Source organism: Mauremys reevesii, linkage group 2 (assembly GCF_016161935.1).
Source record: "Mauremys reevesii isolate NIE-2019 linkage group 2, ASM1616193v1, whole genome shotgun sequence".
In the NCBI taxonomy this organism is placed as follows: Eukaryota; Metazoa; Chordata; order Testudines; family Geoemydidae; genus Mauremys; species Mauremys reevesii.
The window spans coordinates 185,874,865-185,897,074 of record NC_052624.1 but is presented as its reverse complement, the minus strand read 5'-3'; the positions used below and the strand labels follow the sequence as shown (position 1 = coordinate 185,897,074).

The 22,210-nt window shown below is 42.4% G+C and overlaps 1 protein-coding gene across 5 annotated transcripts in view; it reads left to right on the top strand.

The window, feature by feature from the left end:
- The first annotated feature begins 4,547 nt into the window (after positions 1 to 4,547).
- ATP9B (ATPase phospholipid transporting 9B (putative)) overlaps positions 4,548 to 22,210 on the top strand; it is a 301,811-nt gene continuing 284,148 nt past the window's right edge. For 4 of the 5 annotated variants that reach the window (XM_039523932.1, XM_039523933.1, XM_039523931.1 and 1 more), the window contains exon 1: positions 4,548 to 4,750. In XM_039523932.1, coding sequence (XP_039379866.1) covers positions 4,656 to 4,750 — 95 coding nt within the window. In that variant the 5' untranslated portion in view covers positions 4,548 to 4,655. Of the gene's footprint in view, positions 4,751 to 5,103; positions 5,213 to 22,210 lie in introns of those variants that run through there. The other variant, XM_039523935.1, reaches the window with a different exon arrangement.

Sequence of the window (22,210 nt, the reverse complement as noted above, 5' to 3'; positions counted from 1 at the left end):
TAATTTAATTTGGTGACCCCTAGTTCTTGTTATGAGTAGTAGTAAACAACACTTCCTTATCTACTTTCTCTACACTAGTCATGATTTTATAGACCTCAATCACATCCCCCCTTAGTTGTCTCTTTTCAAAGCTGAAAAGTCCCAGTCTTATTAATCTCTCCTCATACGGAAGCCATTTCATAACCCTAATCATTTTTGTTGCCCTTTACTGAACCTTTTCCAATTCCATTATATCTTTTTTGAGATGGGGCGACCACATCTGCACACAGTATTCAAGATGTGGGCATACCATGGATGTATATAGAGGCAACATATTTTCTGTTCTATTATCTAGCTTTTTCTTAATTATTCCCAGCATTCTGTTTGCTTTTTTGACTGTCGCTGTACATTGAGTGGATGTTTTCACAGAACTATCCATAATGACCCCAAGATCTCTTTCTTGAGTGGTAACAGCTAATTTAGACCCCATCATTTTGCATGTATAGTTGGGATTATGCTTTCCAATGTGCATTACTTTGCATTTATCAACATTAAATTTCATCTCCCATTTTGTTGCCCAGTCACCAGTTTTGTAGCTCTTCTCAGTCTGCCTGGGTCTTAACTATCTTTAGTAATTTTGTATCATCTGCAAATTTTGCCACCTCACCGTTTACCCTTTTATCGAGATCATTTAAGAATATGTTGAATGGGACTGGTCCCAAAACAGACCCCTGGAGGACACCACTATTTACCTCTCTCCATTCTGAAAATGGACCATTTATACCTACCCTTTGTTTCCTATCTTTTAACCAGTTACCAGTCCATGAGAGCACCTTCCCTCTTATCCAAGGGTAGCTTACTTTGTGTAAGAACATTTGGTGAGGGACCTTGTCCAAAGCTTTCTGAAACTCTAAGTACACTATATCCACTGGATCCCCTGGGTCCAAATGCTTGTTGACCCCCTCAAAGAACTCTAGTAGATTGGTGAGGCATGATTTCCCTTTACTAAAACCATGTTGACTCTTCCTCAACAAATTATGTTCATCTATACGTCTGAAAATATTGTTCTTTATTATAGTTTTAACCAATTTGTCCAGTACTGAAGTCAGGCTTACAGGCCTGTAATTGCCAGGATCACCTCTGGAGCTCTTTTTAAAAATTGGCGTCACATTAGCTTTGGCTAACTGTTCCTCAAATTCTTTTTTGGCCTTCCCAATTGCATTTTTATACCTCATTTGCCAGTGTTTATGCTTTTTTATTTTCATCACTAGGATTTAACTTCCACTTTTTAAAGGATGCCTTTTTGCCTCTCACTGTTTCTTTTACTTTGTTATTTAGCCACAGTGGCTCTTTTTTGGTTCTCTTATGTTTTTTAATTTGGGGTATACATTTAAGTTGAGCCTCTATAATAGTGTCTTTAAAAAGTTTCCACGCAGCTTGCAGAGATTTAACTTTTGGCACTGTACCCTTTAATTTCTATTTAACTAACCTCCTCATTTTTGTGTAGTTTTTCTTTCTGAAATTAAATTCTACAGTGTTGGGCCACTGTGGTGTTTTTTCTGCCACAGGGATATTAAGTTTAATTATATTATGGTCACTATTACCAAGCAGTCCAGCTATATTCACCTCTTGGACCAGATCCTATGCTCCACTTAAGACTAGATCAGTGTTTCTCAAACTTGGGATGCCGCTTGTGTAGGGAAAGCCCCTGGCGGGTCAGGCCAGTTTGTTTACTTGCCCTGTCCACAGGTCCGGCTGATCACGGCTCCTACTGGTCGCAGTTCGCCGCTTCAGGCCAATGAGAGCTGCTGGAAGTGGCGGCTAGTACATCCCTCAGCCCGCGCCACTTCCAGCAGCTCCCATTGGCCTGGAGCAGCGAACTACGGCCAGTGGGAGCCACGATTGGCCGGACCTGCGGACGGGGCAGGTAAACAAACTGGCCTGGCCCGCCAGGGACTTTCCCTACACAAGCGGTGGCCCCAGTTTGAGAAACACTGTACTAGATCAAGAATTGCCTCTCTTCTGGTGGGTTCCAGGACCAGCTGCTCCAAGAAGCAGTCATTTAAGATGTCAAGAAACTCTCTCTGCATTCCATCCTGAATTGACAAGTACACAGTCAATATGGGGATAACTGAAATCCCACATTATTATTATTATTGAGTTTTTTTTAATTTTACTAGCATCTCTAATCTGCCTGAGCATTTCACAGTCACTATCTTGGTCAGCTGGTTGGTAATATATCCTTACCGCTATATTCTTATTATTAGAGCATAGAATTACTATCCATAGAGATTCTATAGTACAGTTTGATTCATTTACAATTTTTACTTCATTTGATTCTATGCTTTCTTTCACATAGAATGCCACTTCCCCACAAGCACGAACTGTTCTGTCATTCCAATATATTTTGTACCCTGGTATTACTGTACCCCATTTATTATCCTCATTCCACAAAGTTTCTGTGATGCTTATTATATCAATATCCTCATTTAATATAATACACTCTAGTTCACTCATTTTATTATTTAGACTTTAACATTGGTATATAAGCACTTTCAAAACTTATCTCCTTTTAGCTGTCTGCCATTATATGATGTAACTGAATGGGACTCTTTATTTGACTGTTGCTGATCAGACCCTGCCTATATTTTATCATTTTCCATCCTCTCATCCTCACTAGGACAGAGATTCTCCATAAATAGATCCTCCCCTAAGGGATGTCTGAACCATGTGCTGCTCCACACCTGTCGGCTTTCCCCCAACCCTTAACATTAAAAAGGTTGTAGAGCAGTTTTTAAACTAAGTGCCAGCAACCTGGTTCCATTTTGATTTAGGTGGAGCCCATCCTTTCTGTATAGGCTCCCCCATCGCAAAAGTTTCCCCAGTTCCTAATAAAGCTAAACCCCTCCTCCCTACACCATCGTCTCATCCACGCATTGAGACTCTGCAGTTCTGCCTGTTTAGCTGCCCTGCACGTGGAACCTGGTAGACAAGTCACCATGCAGTTCTCCTGGTCATCGCAAACCCAGCTATCTATGTTTCTAATGATCAAATTGCCCATTACTAATACCTGTCTCTTTCCAATAGCTGGAGTTCCCTCCCCCGGAGGGGTATCCTCAGTGTGAGAGGATACCACATCATCATCTGGAAGGAGGGTCCTAACTATGGGATTGTTTTCCTCTGCTCCAGTTAGATGCCCTCCTTCCCTGGGACTTTCATTCTCCTCACCAGCATAGAGACTGTCAAACTGAGGGTGGGACCGTTCTACTGTGTCCCCGAAAGTCTCATCTATGTACCTCTGTCTCCCTCAACTCATGGTCTCTGAAGGCCAGGAGCTCCTTGCACTGAATGCACATATACACCACCTGCCCATAAGGCAGGTAATCATACATGTCGGATTGGGTACAATAAACTGGGTAGCCCCCACTCTGTTGCTGGGCTTCTGCCTGCATTCTCTTTTTACTCCTGCAGCTGGTTCCTTTGTTCCATCAGAATCTTCACTAAATTTGATCTGCTGCTTTTTGATCCACTGGTTGGATCATTAGCTTCCCCGGCCTTAGCCAGATACTGATGGGGAGTGCAATGTGAATGCTGATCAATGTCCCCCACCACGAGAATGAGGAAAACTAGCTGAAATGGAAGACACAGCAAAATCATCTAGCCCCACACAGACAAGGACTGCAAAGGTTACTAAAAAGCACAGATTTTCCAAAATGTATGCTTTTTTATTTTTGCCTTTCTGTCCAAATGGTGACAAGAGGACTTTTTTGTTTGTTTCTATTTGTTTCATTTTCCCCTTCTCACGTAGCCCACAACAGTGCTTTGGTGGGACTGCAGCTACTCTGTAGTAGGAGCTGTAAATGTAGACAAAGAATATTTTACTACATCTTGAAGAATTTGCATAAAAGCATCTGTAACTTTTTTTCCAAACAAAAGTTAATCCGGATTTTAAAGCCAGCAGGAGTTAAAGTGAACGTGAACTCCCTCAGCATCACTGGGGCAGAGCTCCCACTAAGCATTCCCCAGCTCTGCAGGCCCAGGGCTCATGCATTTTGGATGGCATTCAGTCCCTAGAGGGGCAGGAAATCAAGGCACACACGCACTGTGCTACCACGGGTGCCTGCCACAGTCCCGTCACCTCCTGCGGGTACGGCTCCAGCTCCCCATCTAACACTGGCACAACAATGTCAATAAGTACTTTTAAAATGAAAACACAAAAAGATCGAAATTAGCCCAGACGAATAAGCTCAGGGGTGCGCGGCTCCCCGCTCCTAGCCCCTGCACCCCTCAGCCACCGCCTCACGCACAGTCCCCCACGCAACACTGCAGCCAGCCTCTATCCACCCCTCTACCTTTCCTCTCTCCCATGCGCCCCGCCACAAAGCCCTTCGTTAACCTTTCCTTTCCTTTCCTTCCCGCCCCGCCCCCTCCGCACGCGCTGAGAACTGGAGAACGAGCGCGGGAGCGCGCGTTTTACGGTCAACTGGGTGGTGCGGCCGCGGAAGCCCCGCCCACTGGTTTATATCTCAGCCGCGCCCAGCACCGCCCCCTCCATCAGCTGTTGGTGACGTCAGGTGTCTCCGGCAGTTCCTCGCGCGTGGTGTTTGCGCGCGGCAGGGTGACGTCGGGTGACGGTTCACGGACGGGAGCCGGTTCCGGGCAGGTGGGCGGGGAAGATGGCGGACCACATCCCGCTGCACCCGGTGCCGCGCAGCACCCAGCGCCGGGCGGCCTATTACACCAGCGTCCCCGCCGCGCAGAGGCACAACAGGTACTGGCGTGGAAGGGGCCCCCTGGGCTCCGTGGCGATGGGGGTGGAAGGGGCCCCGGCCCGGCGAGACCTGCCCTACCTCGCGGGGCCAGGATCCCCTCTCTCCGCGCCCTATGGGGCAGGGGTGAAGCGGCGGGGGCGGGAGTGCGGAGCTGCTTGGGGAGGGTGGCAGCCCCGCCCGGGCACTGCCAGGCCTCCCCTCTGCTGTGCGGGGCGAGTCTCCCTGCTGGCCGGGCCGTGGGGGAGCGAGGGCTTCAGAGGAGCTGTGTGTGAGGTCACGGCGCTAGTTCTCAGCGCTGCTGGGGGGTCGGGTCAGAGGGCTCCGGGGAAGGAAGGGGTGCGGGACGCGGCAGGTGTCCTGTAAGGGGCTGTGGAGATGAGTCCCGGCCCTAACACTCCTGTGTTTGGCAAGGGAGGCTCTGTCTGCCCCGTTCACCCATAGGCAGTGTCCTTATTCCCACAGTAAGTTGGTCCATTTCTCCTGTTTTCTGTTGGTCTGCTGCCCAGGGGAGATTTTGAATCCATGAAAGTGAGCATGAGGGCTTAGGGGAGCCATTGTGGTATCTGAAGTGTGATCTAACTTTCATTTTTAAAAAGTTGATAACTATGTGTTTGGATTTAAACGTGACCTCTGGTTACTTTCATCATCAGCAATGGCATGGAAAGCCTATTTTCGCTGAGCTGAAAAATTAAAAAAATGAACAAATAGTGCAAAGTAAATAAGACTTTAAAAAAGTCTGTATGGTAGATTAGCAAAACAATGTACTCATAAAGCTTTTTTTATCTTAACCCTGTACCTTTACTATTTTTTACATAGCAATTCAAAGAGCCTTACATTATAGTGTGATCTGCAGAGAAGGTGGCTCTAATCTTGCAATCCCTTGTGCATGTGCTCAGTTTTATGTGACATTAATGAAATTGCTCATTTGCACAAAAGTTAGCACATGCTTAAGTGTTTGTGAGATCAGGGCATACTGGTGTTATTTTTACTTAAAATAAAGACAGAAATATTTATTAAAATATGATAGAGCACTGTCTCGTGGCTAGTTCAGGAATGTGGCTTCTCTTCCTTGCTCTGCCCCTGACTTGCACTGTGACCTTCAGCAAGTCACCAAGGGCTTGTCTTCGTGGCATAATTAACTTGAGTTAGAACTCAAATGTTGTTCCAAATTTGAGTCCTGTCCATACATGACACCTCTTAATTTGAATTTGGTAGTGCTTTTTAACTTGACTTGGCTGACCTGTAGAGGTGTATCTACACAGCGTCTGGAATCAGACCTCCCAGCCCAGGTAGACAGGCTCATGCGAATTGCGCCCAAGCTAGCATGATAAAAATAACAGTGTGGATGCTATGGTTTGAGCTGGAGCTTAGGCTCTCAAGCCCACCTGACCCCTTGGATTTGAGAGCTTGAGTTCCATCCTGAGCTGTGATGTCCACACTGCTATTTTTAGCATGCTAGTTCAGGCCCTGCTAATGTTAGTCTGTCTGCCTGGGCTGGAGGCTTGCTCCCAGCTGCAGTGTAGATATACCTTTGGTGTATAGAGTGTATCTTGAGTTAACACAACTTGTTAGTTACTAGCACAATCACTCTGTACATTTTGAGTGTTATTTTGCAATGTGGCTGCTCTAATTCGAGCTTGGTTCGTTTGAGAGGAATGTAGATAACTCAAGTTAATGCTGCAGTGAAGATACAGTATTGCTCTTAGGGCTTGATGAACAAAAAGGTTTTATTTAACCTATTCGGACCTGAACTCAGTCACTTATGATTCTGTATATATTCTGGAGCAGTTGGTGACACAGTACCTAAACATAGCAGGAAGCTGCTGCTTTTACCTTGCTTTGTGTGTTGCAGTCATCGTCTCTTCTACTGTAGGAGGAAAAACATTGGTCTTAGCAATGTTTGAAGCCCCTAAGGAATTGACATAAATTAAATTGATATAAGGTACTTTTCAGACTAAAATAGCTTATACACAAGAGGGTTACACAAACTTAACTAGTTTCTAGATAATACAATTTCCTTGTGTAAACAAGGCATTAGTCCTTCACTTTAAAACAGATACTAAAGAGTTTTCGTATTTCCCAAAACTGAATACAGCATCAGAGCTTTTCTGCTATTGGAAGGAAGTGGTTTGTCAGGGCAATTTGAGAATATCAGTTAATGACCTTAAAGAAGCTATCTTAAACGGGTTGTGAAGAAGTTTAGATTTTCAGTTTGCCGTACTGGAATGGGCATATCTGTACCACAACTTTGGAGGGTAGACTTATGGATATGCAAAATGAGGTGGAATTGGACTCTGCCAGGAAGGTGAGTTTTGTCAGACTCCCATATTTCCTGGCGTGAGGGTAATCATTTCTGCAATTAATTTTAATATCCTTCCTCTTTTTATGGCAGGCTGGGGAAGGGGATGGTGGCAGCTCAGGAGTAGAAGTAATTGAATCTCAGAATTTCAATTTTATAGGAAATTTGGACATTTTGAAATTTCTTACAAAACGTGAATTCCCATATTGTGTTTCTGAAAGGGAGTATGCTCCTTGAGCTGCTGACTGAAATTGACTGATTCTATTAAGTTTCACTGTGACTCATCACTGAATACCAAATGAAACTGCTCAGTTGGGTCAATTTCATTGCTGCCCTTCCCTCATAGGCTCAGTGAAACTGATAAAGAATCATGTCAAGTTCAATAGCAGCTGCTGAGGCTTCCAGGGTTTGTGGCTCTGGGGCAGTCCACTGTGCAGAATGCTCTGGAGTTGGGAACCCCCAGGCTTCCAGACTCCTAAGCCACCTGACTCCCCAGGCTGTGGGAATCAGGCGCTTGGGTGTCTGGAAGTCCTAGGTATCCCTGGCCCTAGTCTGCATGGCGAGGCTGCCCCATAGCTATGGACTGTGGAAGCCCTGGGATCCCTGGCATCAGGACACATTGTATGTTGTAGCTGCCCTCTAGTTGTGGACTCTGGATGCCTGTCCCGGGGTTTTCAGGATCCCAGTTCAGGTGGCAGGGAGCCTGGAAGCCCTGGTGAGAGTACAGTGCTGTTAATCACCTCCGGCTACACCAGACTGTGACTCTGGTCAATGTGAAGGACAGAGTGGATGGTTTTGCAGCAATGATGTTTCCCAACTGCGGTCTCTGGTGCCATGGGATTCCCAGCCCTGGGGCAGTTTTCATGGAGTGGCTGTCCTGGAGCTGTGGGTCCTGGGATTGCCAGCTCCAGGTTGGTTTGTTTGGTAGAAGCCCTGGGAAGCTCCCACGAAAACCCTGTTTCTCAGAATATTCCTGACCAGATTTGTTCAGGAGCAGGCTCCAGGTGATTAGGGAAGAGACTACCAGAAAGTATTTCCTCTTGGGCTCCAAAACCAATCCATATCTCTCCCTCTACATGTGACCATTGAAGACATGGTCAAATTGAAATGGAAATCCTTGAAAATCCAAAGGCTCAGCTAGAATGCTTGTACTTTCCATAACACCTACAAAAGTCAAGCAGATTCACCTAAAATGAATATTACCTTAATTTGTGTTAGGCCTGGTCTACCCTACACATTCAGCTGTCATTCTGCAACTGTTGAACCTGTAGTTGAAGCTCTTCTTGGTGCTGTTGCTGGTGTACAGCTTCATGAACCATGGGAGGAAGGGGTAGGCTGGGTTTTTCCAATATCACTTTTGGCATGTCAACGTTCCCAATGGAAATCCACTGATTTGGAAAGAAAGTCCCTGCTTGCAACTTTCCGAACAGTCCTGTGGTCTTAAAGATGTGTGCGCCATGCACCTTCCATGACCAGCCCACACTGATGTCAGTAAAGCATCCCTAGTGATCCACCAGCACTTGCATTACCATGGAAAAGTAGCCCTTTCTGTTGACATACTCTGTGACAAGGTAGTCTGGTGCTAGAATAGGGATGTGTGTGCCATGTATTGTAGTTTAGACACTCCAGTGCTGCAAAACCATGCACCAAGTCCTGCATATTTTTTCTCTGAATCTTTAAAACTTGAAGTATTTTAAAAAAATTGTCTGATTCACTTTTTATTGGAAAGACAGATATAGGATTGAATTGGCAGAATCCATTTCTTGTTTTCTGTTTGGGGGGGTAGTTTAGCTATACAGTTCTGTAGTATTGTCAGCTGACTCTCATATCCTTATTTTGGTTGGAAATCCACATGACTGAGTGAAAAATAAGCAAAGGCCAACATGTTAATTGTTTTGAGGAGATGGGAGAAACTATAATAGATACTGTTCGTTCTCTCTCTCTCTCTCTGAACTACAGCTATTCTTAGAAAGCCAAGACTGCTGGGAAATGCTGCATTTCTTAGGCCAGGCCTACGCAATAAACGTGCATCTGCATAACTGTCGCTCAGGGTGTGAAAAATATACACTTGAGCAATCTAGTTATACTGACCTAACCGCTGGTGTAGATAGCGTTGTATTGATGGGAAGGCTTCTCATGTTGACATAACTACCCCCTTTCACAGAGGTGGGTTAAGTACACCAATGAGAGAAGCTCTGCTGTCAGTGTAATAGCATCTTCACTGAAGCGCTATAGCAGTGCAGGTGCACCAGTGCAGCTGCACTGCTGCAGTATTTTAAGTATAGATCTGCCATTAGAGTGCTTATATATGTCTGTTTGGTTTGACAAATGGTTACAAAACTGTTCAGAATAGAAAGATGATAAAACCATAAATGTTTAACTTTTGTTCATATAAATTGAATTGTTAATCTACTACTCAGTCAGCAATAAGAGTTTTTTGGGGGAGAGAGACAATAAATGCACCTAGCTTTTATTTAACAGCGTTTTAAAGCAGATCTTAGCATTAAGCGAAGAAACATTTAAAATCCCAACCCTCCCTGTAAATTACATTAAGAAAGCTGAAGCTTTATACAAGACAGTTTTCTTCAAAAATATTTAGTGATCTTCAGTTTGTGGAAATAAAGGTAAATAAGCACCTAACATTCTGCAGGAAAACATATACTGATTGCAATCTGAACCAAAAATTTCACAGGAGTTTGGATACCTCATTCATAATTACCTTGATTTCACATTACAATCACTTGTTTCTTGTTCAGATTCTGTGAACATCAGAAAATAAGAATGGCCATGCTGGGTCAGACCAATCATCCAGCTAGCCCAGTATCCAGTCTTCTGCCAGTGGCCCAGTGCCAGATGCTTCACAGGAAATGAACAGAACAGGGCAATTCTCAAATGATCCATCCTGTCATCCAGTTCCAGCTTCTGGCAGTCAGAAGTTTAGGGACACCAAGAGCATGGGGTTGCATCCCTGATCATCTTGGCTAATAGCCAATGTTGGACCTGTCCTTCATGAATTTATCTAATTCTTTTTTGAACCAAGTTATAGTTTTGGCCTTCACAACATCCCCTGGCAATGAGTTCCACAGGTTGACTGTGCATTGTGTGAAGAAGTACTCCCTTTTGTTTGTTTTAAACCTGCTGCCTATTAATTTAATTAGGTGACCTCTGCTTTGTGTGTTTTGTGAAGGGGTAAATAACAATGCCCTTTTCACTTTCTAGACACCACTCATGATTTTATACACCTGTATCATATCTCCCCTGAGTTGTCTCTTTTCTAAACGGAGCAGTCCATCTTTTTAATCTCTCCTCATGTGGAAGCAGTTACGTCCCCCTAATAATTTTGATGCCCTTTTCTGTACCTTTTCCAATTTTAATACACAGTATCTATATTTTGAGATGGGGTGACCAGAACTGCAAGCAGTATTCAAGATGTCTGCATACCATAGATTTATGTAGTGGCATTATGATATTTTCTGACTTATTGTCTATCCCTTTCCTAACGGTTCCTAACGTTCTATTAGCTTTTTGACTGCTGCTGCACATTGAACGGATGTTTTTCAGAGAACTATCCACGGTGATTTCAAGATCCATTTATTGAGTGATAACAGCTAATTGGGAAAAAAGAACAGGAGTACTTGTGGCACCTTAGAGACTAACAAATTTATTTGAGCATAAACTTTTACAGGCTACAGTCCCACTTCTTTGGATGCATGTAGTGGAAAATACAGTAGGAAGATATAGACACCCCCCCCCCACCTCCACCCCCCCCCATGAAACAGTGGATGTTACCATACACACTATAAGGAGAGTAATCGGTTAAGGTGATTTAGAATTCATCATTTTGTATTGGGATTATGTTTTTCAACTTGCACTATTTTGCATGCATCAGCATTGAATTTCAGTTACAAATTTGTTGCTCACCTAGTTTTGTAAGATGTCTTTGTAACTCTTCACACTCAGCTTTGGTCTTAACTATCTTGAGTAATGTAGTATCATCTGCAAACTTTACCACCTCACTGTTTCATGCCTTTTCCAGATTATTTATGAATATGTTGAACAGTATAGGTCTCTGTGCAGAGCCGTGGGAGACCCTGCTGTTTACTACTTTCCATTGTGAAAACTGACCATTTATTCTTATCCTTTGTTTCCTGTTTTTTAACCAGTTACTGATCCACAAGAGGGCCTTCCCTCTTGTCACAAGGCTGCTTACTTTGCTTAAGAGCCTTTGGTGTAGAATCTGAAAGTTCAGTTACACTGTATCCACTGGATACCCTTGTTCACAGGGTTGTTGACCCCCTCAGAGAACTCTTATAGAGTGGTGAGGCATGAGTTCCCTTTACAAGAGTTATGTTGACTCTTCCCCAACATATCATATTCATGTGTGTCTGATAATTCTGTTCTTCCCTATATTTTCAACCAAGTCACCTGTCACTGGCCTGTAATTGCCAAAATCGCCCCTAGAGCCTTTTATAAAAACTGGCATTACATTAATGATTCTCCAGTCATCTGGTACAGAAGCTCATTTAAGCGATAGGTTACAGAGCACGGTTTGTAGTGTGGCAATATCATATGAGTTCCTTTAGAACTCTTGGGTGAATACCATCTGGTCCTGGTGACTTATTACTGTTTAATTGATCAATTTATTCCAAAACTACTTCTATGTGATACTAAGTAAACCAATTAAGAAAATATCCATTGTTAATATAGTTCCATGGTAGTTGTATTTGAGGTGGCAAAGCACTTCAGTCAGAAAATCTGCATGTCTTTCTATGACTGTTGCATATTGTACTGATTTGGGGTTTAGATGATGTGTTGCCTGGGTCATAGATTCTGTTAATTATTTTATTTCACATATGTGAACAGTAAGACAAAGTCCTGCCCAAGCCTTCTCTCAGGGTTGCCTGCTACTCAAGTTCAGTGGTGCTAAACCACCCCCGCTTCAGCAGGTCGTCTCTAAAACCCAATCCCTCTGTCAGGGCAGCTGAGCCTTGGAGCCTGATGTTTTAAATTGAAAGTCTTGGGGTTAAAAATAAAATAAGTAAAAAGGGCCTCATTCTTTTTTATTCTCTTCAGTTGGAGGAGCGCCTTCCCTTCTGATGTGATAGTCATAGGTTTTTAAAGTTAAAAGGTACCACTGGAACAGTTAATCTGACCTTTTGTATAATACAGGTCATAGAATTTCACCCATTTATCCTCTCTTGAGCCCAATAAATTGTGTTTGGCTGAATCATATGTTCTAGAAAGGAATCCAGTCTTGATTTGAAGATGTCAACAGATGGGGAGTCCACCACTTTACTTGGTAGATTGTTTTATTGGTTAGTCACCCTCAATGTTAAGAATGTGTACCTAACTTGAATTTATCTGGCTTCAGCTTCTGGTTATTGGTTTTTGCTATGCCTTTCTCCACTAGATTAAAGAGGCCGTTGGTACCTGGTGTATTTTCCCTGTGGTTGCACTTACACATTGTGATCAAGTTACCTCTTAATCTTTTTTTTTTTAACCAGCTACACAGATAGTGCTTTTAAATTCTGTCACTCTATGACATTTTTTCCAGTCCGTGAATAATTTTTATGGGTCTTCTCTCGACCGCCTCAAATTTTTCAATATTCTTTTTAAGAAGTGGGCACAAGAACTGGATGCAGTAGTCCAGTATTAGTCTCACCAACGTATTATACAGAGGTAGAACATAAGGACGGCCATACTGGGTCAGACCAAAGGTCCATCTAGCCCAGTATCCTTTCTTCCGACAGTGGCCAATGCCAGGTGCCCCAGAGGGAATGAATAGAATCCATCCCCGGTTGCCCATTCCCAGCTTCTAACAAACCATCCTTGCCTGTCCTGGCTAATAGCCATTGGTGGGCCTATCCTTCCTGAATTTACCTAGTTCTTTTTTGAACCCTGTTATAGTCTTAGCCTTCGCAACATCCTCTGGCAAAGAGTTCCACAGACAGTGCGTTGTGTGGAAAAAATACTTCATTTTGTTTGTTTTAAACCTGCTGCCTATTAATTTCATTTGGTGACCCCTAGTTCTTGTGTTATGAGGAATAAATAACACTTCCTTATTTACTTTCTCCACATCAGTCACAATTTTATAGACCTCAATCATATCCCTCCTTAGTTGTCTCTTTTCAGAGCTGAAAAGTCCCAGATTTATTAATCTTAATCCATACAGAAGTCGTTCCATATCCCTAATATTTTTTGTTGCCCTTTTATGAACCTTTTCCAATTCCAATATATCTTTTTTGAGATGGGATGACCACATCTTGCATGCAGTGTTCAAGATGTGGGCATACCATGGATTTATATAGAGGCAATATGATATTTTCTGTTGTCTTATCTATCCCTTTCTTAGTGATGTTCAACATTCTGTTCACTTTTTTGACTGCGTTGCACATTGAGTGGATGTTTTCAGAGAATTATCCACAATGACTCCAAGATCTTTCTTGAATGGTAACAGCTAATTTAGACCCCATCATTTTATATATATACACCTCTACCTCGATATAACGCTGTCCTTGAGAGCCAAAAAATCTTTCCATGTTATAGGTGAAACTGTGTTTTATTGAACTTGCTTTGATCCACCGGAGTGCGCAACCCCACCCCCCAGAGCACTGCTTTACCGCGTTATATTCAAATTCGTATTATATCGGCTGGCGTTATATCGAGGTAGCGGTAGTTGGGATTATGTTTTCCAATGTGCATTACTTTGCATTCACCTTGCTACTCCTCCCTTTATATAGCCAATGATTGCGTTAGTCCTTTTTGGTACAACATTGTATTAGGAGCTCCTGTTTAGTTATTTGTATGCTATGACTCCTAAATCTTTTTCAGAGTAAGTGCTTTCCAGGATACAGTTCCCATTCTGCAGAGATGCCGTGTATTCTTTGCTCCTAAATATGACCTTGCATTTGGCTGTATTACAAAGCATTTTTTTGAATGGGTTCCACTTACCAAACTATCCAGATAGCTCTGTGTCGTTGTCATTATCTACAACTGTAACAATCTTTGTGTCATCTGTATTTATCGGTAGTGGTTTTATATTTGCTTTGCGATCATTGACAAAAATATTGAGTAGTGTGGGCCTAAAATTCATCCCTGTGGAACCCTGTTAGAAACACCTGCATTCAATGATAATTCCCTATTGACAACTACTGTTTGAGTTATACCAGTTCTTGATCAATTCAATGTGTGTTTTATTTATGTTGTATAGTGCTGGATAATTGGAATGTTGTACGGTACCAAGTCAAATACCTTAAAAAAAAAAAAAAGTCCAAATATGTTATATGTACACAACTGCTTTTATCAGGCAAGTTTGAAATCCCATCAGGTTTGTTTGGCGACCTATTTTCCATAAAATCATTTTGACTGATGTTAATTATATTCTCTCCTTTTAATTCTTTGTTAATTGAATAATGTATCAAGTTTTCCATTATTTTGCAAGAGTTTGATGTCATTAACCACCCTATAATTACCCAGATCATCTCCCTTGCCCTTTTAAAATATTAGGAAAACATTAGCATGCTTCTAGTCTTTTGGAGTTTCCTAAATATTCCAGTAGTGTGTGCATTTGGACGTTTGAAGGGTCACTGGTGCAGTTTACTGACTCGCTCAGACCTCAGCGAAACCAGTATCCCTATTGTTATTGCTGCTTGCTGTGTGCTCCAAAATATCTGTGAGAGTAAGGGGGAGACATTTATGGTGGGGTTGAGGCAAATCGCCTGGCCGCTGATTACGTGCAGCCAGACACCAGGGCGATTAGAAGAGCACATCATGAAGTGCTGCGCATCAGAGAAGCTTTGAAAACCAGTTTCATGACTGGCCAGGGTACCGTGTGACAGTCACTATTGTTTAAAAACCATGTATTCTTTATTAATTGATTATAAAAATAGGGAGATAACTCACAAGGTAGCCCGGGTGGGATGTGGGAGGAGGGAAGGAAAAGGCCACTTCAAAACTTGTTGAATGACAGCCTTCTGTTCACTGGGGTTGGGTGGTTGGGTGCCCGGAGCCTCTCCCCTCCCCCGTGTTCTTGGGCGTCTGGGTGAGGAGGTGGCTATGGAACTTGGGGAGGAGGGAGGGTGGTTAAACAGGAGCTGCAGTGGCAGTCTCTCCAGCTGACGTTCCTGAACCTCCATCAGATGCCGGATCATGTCTGTTTGTTCCCGCAGTAACCCCAGCGTTGCATCCTGCCTCCTCTGATCTTCCTGCCGCCACCTCTCCTCATGTTCACTGGCCGCTTTCCTGTCCTGTGCTATTGTGTCCCTCCACACTTTTTGCTGAGCTCTTTCAGTGCGGGACTCCTGCATGAGCTCAGAGAACATTTCATTGTGTGCTTTTTTTTTGCCGCCTTATCTGAGATAGCCTTTGGGATGAAGGAGGGAGGCTTGAAACATTTGCAGCTGCGGGAGGGGGAAAAAAGGGAGAGAAGTATTTAAAAAGATAATTTTACAGAATAATGGGTATACTCTTTCATGGTCAACGACACTATTCACATTACATAGCACATGTGATTTTGATACAAGGTCATTTTTTTGCATCTTATATTGAGTGCAGTCATCTTTGGTGTTAGAGATCAAACACGCTGGGAAACAGAATTCGGCTTGCAGGCGGCCGTGGTAAGCCATAGTCTTTCGGCTTCATAACAGCAGTGCCCTCCTTTCCCATACCAAGCAAAGCCCATTGAGTTGTCCATTTAGGGCTGTGGTTTTCATGTTTTCTGCAGCAGCAGAAACCAAATTACCTCCTCCCCCTATCCTTTTCACTGGGATGACTGCTTTAACCTCCCTTCACCGCACCGCGTGGCTGGTATCAGGGAAGATCCCTGCTAGCCAAATGCGAACAGCTCAGCGCCAGTGGCTCCTCCGACTGCATGGCTAACTGCGGGAGGATTTCTTTTCAGCCACAGGCAAACAGCCCAGTAGGAACGGCCACCTATGAATGTCCCTTAATTAAATTCCCGTATTTCAACTAGGTTACCATGAATGATATCACTCTCCTGAGGATAACACAGAGAGATAAAGAACAGATGTTGCTTGAATGCCAGCAAACACCAGGACCATACCCTGCCAGGCTTTGTCATGCAATGATACAAGATTACTTGCTACTAGCATGGCTGGTAAAGTGTCCTACCATGGAGGACGGAATAAGGCTGCTCTCTCCAGAAACCTTCTGCAAAGGCTTTTAGAGTACCTCCAGGAGAGCTTCATGGAAATGTCCCTGGAGGATTTCCGCTCCATCCCCAGACACGTTGACAGATTTTTCCAGTAGCTGTACTGGCCACGAATGCATCCCAAGTCCTCAGAGCAAATTAATCATTAAAAAACGCTTGCTTTTAAAGCATGTTTTATATTTACAAAGGTATACTTACCAGAGGTCCCTTCTACGGCTTCATGGCCCGGGATACCGCCTTGGCAGGGATGGGAGGGTATTTCAGTCAGGGTGAGAAAAAGATCCTGGCTGTCGGGGAGAACAGTGTGCTGTGTGCTCTCCTCAACCTCGTCGTCCTCCTCCTCCTCATCTCCCCATCTGCAAAATCCTCAAGCATGGTGACCGAGAGTACCCCATCATCGGAGTCCACAGACAGGGGTGGAGTAGTGGGGCCCCCCCTAGAATTACCTGCAGCTCAGCGTAGAAGCGGCATGTCTGTGGCTCTGTCCTGGACCGTCTGTTTGATTCTTTGGTTTTCTGGTATGTTTGTTTCAGCTTCTTAAGTTTCACGTGGCACTGTGTTGAGTCCCTGTTCTGGCCTCTGTCCATCATGGCCTTGGAGATTTTTTCAAATGTTTGGGCATTCCGTCTTTTGGAACTGAGTTCTGATAGCACGGATTCATCTCCCCATACAGCGATCAGATCCAGTTCCTCCCATAGGGTCCATGCTGGAGCTCTTTTTCGATTCTGGAACTGCATGGTCACCTGTGCTGATGAGCTCTCCACGCTGGGCAAACAGAAAATGAAATTCAAAAGTTCCCAGGACTTTTCCTGTCTACCTGGCCAGTGCATCTGAGTTCAGATTGCTGTCCAGAGCGGTCACAATGGTCCACTGTGGGATAGCTCCCGGAGGCCAATACCGTTGAATTGCGTCCACACTAACCCTAATTCAAACCGGCAGTGTCGATTTCAGTGCTATTCTCCTCATCAGGGAGGAGTACAGAAATCGATTTTAAGAGCCCTTTACGTCAATAAAAATGGCTTTGTTGTGTGGATGGGTGCAGGGTTAATTTAATTTAATGCTGCTAAATTGGACCTAAACTCATAGTGTAGACCAGGCCTTAATCCTGCCTTGAGTGCAGGGGTCTGGACTAGATGACCTCTCGAATTCCCTTCCAGTTCTATGATTCTATGATAGTGTTTCTTTCCTGGGCCTCAATCTAATGCCATAAAGACAAGAGTCCATTCTCTTCTTGCAACCTTCTAACTTACTCGTTGTCCATCCAGTGCACAGAATGAGGCCGGGGGTCTTGAAATGCAGTTATATGCAATCAGGTAATCTTCTTCTTAGTGTATGTACAATGTGCCTCAAGTGACATGACCAGGATTAATCACCGAATTTGGTCCGCTGGTTGGATCATTAGCTTCCCCAGTCCGTGCTGGGTACTGATGGGGAGTGTGATGCGAATGCTGATCCATGCCCCCCAATCATATAAGAAGACTGTCATAATGTATATGCACAAGGGTGGAATGTTAATACTGGTATTTCCTAAATTTTGAGTGCTTGAGGATTTTGCAAATATAGCATTCTTTTAACGTGTTGTGTATGTATATGCATAAAAAACACAAGCTGATAGACCAAATTTTGTCAGGTGGAATTTACACTCCTTCCCCACCTTGGGTCAGACCAGCAAGGTTGAAACCGAGTACCTTTAAATCTACAACACTAACCTTGAGCTAAAGTAGGTGGTAGCTTTTGTATGCTTCATGTGGAGTAGCTGCTAAATGAGGATGCAACACATTTTATACAACTACTTATTGGATAGCAGCGGATATTAGGAACCAGGAATATTGGTTTCTCTTCCTGGAGTGGCAGGTGTGGTGTCTAGTGGTTAGACAGCATAGCTGAATGCATAGATTTGGCATGTTTATTCTGAAAGGGAGTGTGGCTAAACGGATGAAATGTGGGTCTGTCATATTAGAAACCTGTGGTCGCTTTCTAATCCCTACTAAAACCTCTTCATGCAACTTCTGTGGTACACAGGAACTGTAAAATGAACAGAACTGCCCCCAGGAGAATTCCCACAGTTCAATGGCTTTATAGGACTGGTGTACATAACCCTTCTCTGCTACCCCTTGCAGTTCCTGATGTTGGGGTGTGTCAGTGGTAGAAGAAACTGGAGGGGGACTGGCCATAACACACAGTGCTCTGGAAATTCTGGGCTGAGAAGAAGCCTGTTAGCAGTCATAAAAAGTTCCCTAAATTAGAGCAGATGATGGGTTTTGGATGTTTTTCTAAAAGATATGCTCTAGGAATTATTTTGGGACAATTCTATGGCCTGTATTATACAGGAGATTAGACTAGATAATTACTATGATCCCTTCTGGCCTTGGAATCTATGAATCTAATTTAGACTGGGAGCCATGCCAGTCTCTGAAGTAGCCCAGATTTTAAGACAGACAAACATGGCTTAAAGCTGCCTTTTCTTCTCCCCTACTACACCAGTCTTCTGAGAGGCACTGCATAGACTTTGGTCCCTGGGTTCTATTCTCAGCATTTCATAAGTGACTTTGTGCAACCTCTTAGGTATCACATCTATAAAATGGGAGGAATTATATTTGCCATCCTTCAAAGATAGAGGGTGTGGTACTTTGATCAGCAACGAGAGCTATGAAGTGCACAGAAATATTACCAGTCAGTAGAAGAGAGAAGGGTCTTTCCTGGTGCCCTGATGTTGTGTTCTTATTTTACTGACTGCTTCAGTTCATGGAAACTGCACCTATATTTCCCCTCTATGGTTCAATGAGGGCACCCACTTTCAGACTTCTGACTCCCCAGCCATCATCTCTCGTGGGTGGAGACATGTTCCTTCCTGACCAGGGTATTCCTAGGCTGCACAGTTCCTTGTCTACGCTGTTATCCCTAGCAAAGTCAAACTGCCTAAACAGGCCTGCTCTGCTTTTCTCTTAAGCTATAAACAGTGTAACTGCCACAGCTATTAAGTTATCACAGAGCTCTTTCTAAGCAAGCACATTTATTCTTAAAGTAAAGGCATTACGGAGAAAACATTAAAAACAATAAGAGAACCTGCCTACATTCTAATATTACTAGAGGTCAGCCCCCAACTTCAGAAAGAGTTCTGACCAGTTAAGCAACCTTCATACTCCACTAAGGGGGTTTTTAGCGGTTACAAGTTGTAGCTGCTTTGGCTCGGATCAAGAATACCCATGAAGCCATGAGTCACTTTCATCTAGTTTGGGTGTTTTTGATCTGTCTTCATGTAATCAGCAAACAAAATGTCCCCTCCTCCTTGTAAAGTTTCAAAGACTGAGTTCTTGCATACCTGAAGGAGCTGATATTTACATTCATGTCTCCCTAGAGACTTCCTGGGAAACCCACTTAATTGTAAAAACCTTACATTGTTTCAAAAAATCCTTTGAAGCTCATGACATTTCTCAGGGTTTTACATTAGTCAGGTCTCCTCCCAGATGTTACCATTCCACAATAATACAAATCATTAGCATTTTTTAATACAATAAACTCCTAAAATACATAAAATTCAGTAAGGCTTAACTTATTTCAGTAGGGTTTGTCCAGAATATTGCAGGAAATTACCATATCTGTCACACTGGCAATGTTCACCTGAGCAGCTAAATTCTTCAGTCTTTAGTTGTTAAAAAGCTTTTCAGTTTTTTGGTTTGTAGTTGAAAACAGACGTTTCCTGTGGAAATTCCTATTTTGGCTGGCTCTAATAAAAACCTGTAAAAAATGATACAATCACTTTTTCAGTACATAATGTCATGCCAGCTTTTATGGTGTATTATTTCAGGCCTCGTAGTGGGAGGAAGAGATAAAAAAGCATGTATCTTGTGCTTTGAGCCTGTAGGGAACAAGAGATTTTAGAGGCAGTGTGTGCATCTACGGGAGGGATTGATGCATGATCCGCATCCATTTCCCCTATCGTTGCCCATTTCCCCCATAAATACAGTATTAATGTGCTGCAAAGGAATCCTGTCCATTTCACTTCAGCCAACATGTTAGTGCAGTGTAAGGATGGGGATGTAAAAAAATAAGGCATGAGGGGAAGATCTCAGGCCTCTTAGAGATTCAGCAGATGCTCTGAAATAGGTTATATGTATCTTATCTTTTTTTTCAGATTGTTTCTTTTAAAGAAAAATCTGTATCATGGTACCACTCGATATATCAATAAATATCTTCAGAGATGGGAAAATGAGTTGTACATATGTAGGTGTGGTAGTAGATGAACAGCAGTTTCTGTTTTTAACACATTTTTGACATGGTAATGCAAACTGATTACTCATGACATAAAACAAAACCAAAGCCCCTAACAATATATGGTTTTGCTAAGCACACAGTTGATTCTTTGACTGCATATCCTCAGAGAAGTGCTTCTCACCTCTTCCTCCTCATGAAATATGGCTCATTAAAGTGGATTTTGGCATGTGCAGTATGGTCATTGGACTTTGGATTTAAGGAAATTTACTCTGTAAACTTATCAGGGGAGCAGGACTGTCTTTTACTGAACATTTGTAAAGTGCCCAACACAATGCTCCTGTACTACTTGTGGCTTCTAGGCGCTTCCATAATACGAATGATATAAGGGAGTGATGTTGAGGGATGTGCTAAACCACTCCTCCTCTGTGTTTTTTGTTTTTGTTTTTTGGCCTTTTTCTTCTTGCAAGTTGTGTTGATGCTGTCCATGAACGAACTATGCAGCTGTGATTGTCCCCAGAAAGCTGTGACTCTCTTCCTTGGGTTAGGACCCATAGCAATATTGGGGAAGGGGTGGAATTTACCAAAGGGATGTATGGCCTATTTCCTCCCTGTTTATATTGAACTACATTTTTTGAATATACTCTTTTATTTCACATGATTGATTCAAAGAAAGGACTGTGGATTTTTGTTATGTAGATATGATTTCAATAGTAGATGTAATATGCAATTGAAACTTAATGTGCTCACTAAAAGCAATAATTTTCTAAAAAAAAAAATAGTATGAGCCATTAAAGTTGGAAGGATATATAGATATAGGTAATGCAGAGAAACAGGTGTAATTTTCATACTAGATGTTTATATTAAAAGTTAATTTAAAAGTATTTATTATACTGTTTCCTTTCACTTAAATCTATTTCAATGATACTCCTTACAGTAATAAGGTTTTGTTGAAAATTGTTTAATATTAATGTTCTTTTTTCCTTAGGAAGCCATATTTTTGTCAAAATACTTTTCTATATCTGGTTTAGTAGCATCTCTACTGTGAGTTTTGACGTCTTACATTCTGGCTTCTTTGTTCATGGTGCTTTCACTTCTTCCCTATTTTAATAAAAGTTTCTAGGATTATACTTAATTGGTTTGTCACTCAAGGAGAATCAGAGCTTCAGGCAATTAAGTGTGCAAGAAACTAGGTAACAAAGAAATAGAGATTTTTGTCCTTATGTTGGCTATGAAAAATCCATTATTCATCATCTTATTGTTTTTAAATGCTGAAGTAAAATTTTCTAACACAATAAGAAAATTGCTTTTGAAATGGAATAAATTGCTTGCCAGTTCAAAGGCTGCATTTTGAAATCAAGGTTACTAAACATGATGCTTATACTCATTATCTTCACTATGCAATGAAGCTGAATATTTAAAAGTGCAAAGCTAGATGGAAACTAATTTTTTTAAAGAAAATATTTACTTGCAATATGATGGTATAATACTTCTTAATAAAAAAGTAAGTATGATTAAGCCATCAGTTTTTCTGTAAATATTACCACATTCACAAGAGCAGCTTTGATTTCTAGCTGTGCATATACATGTATTTCTTATTCTGCCATGATTGGGCTCTCACCCATAATTCTCTTTGGTTAATTCTTTCCTGTGAGATTTTCTCACTGAAGGAAAAATAAAATAAGAAAATATTCAACACAATGTGGTCAGATAAACATTTAGAGGTTGGAAAAATAATAAAGAAATCCTTTAAAATTATCATACGCAGAATATTTTAGG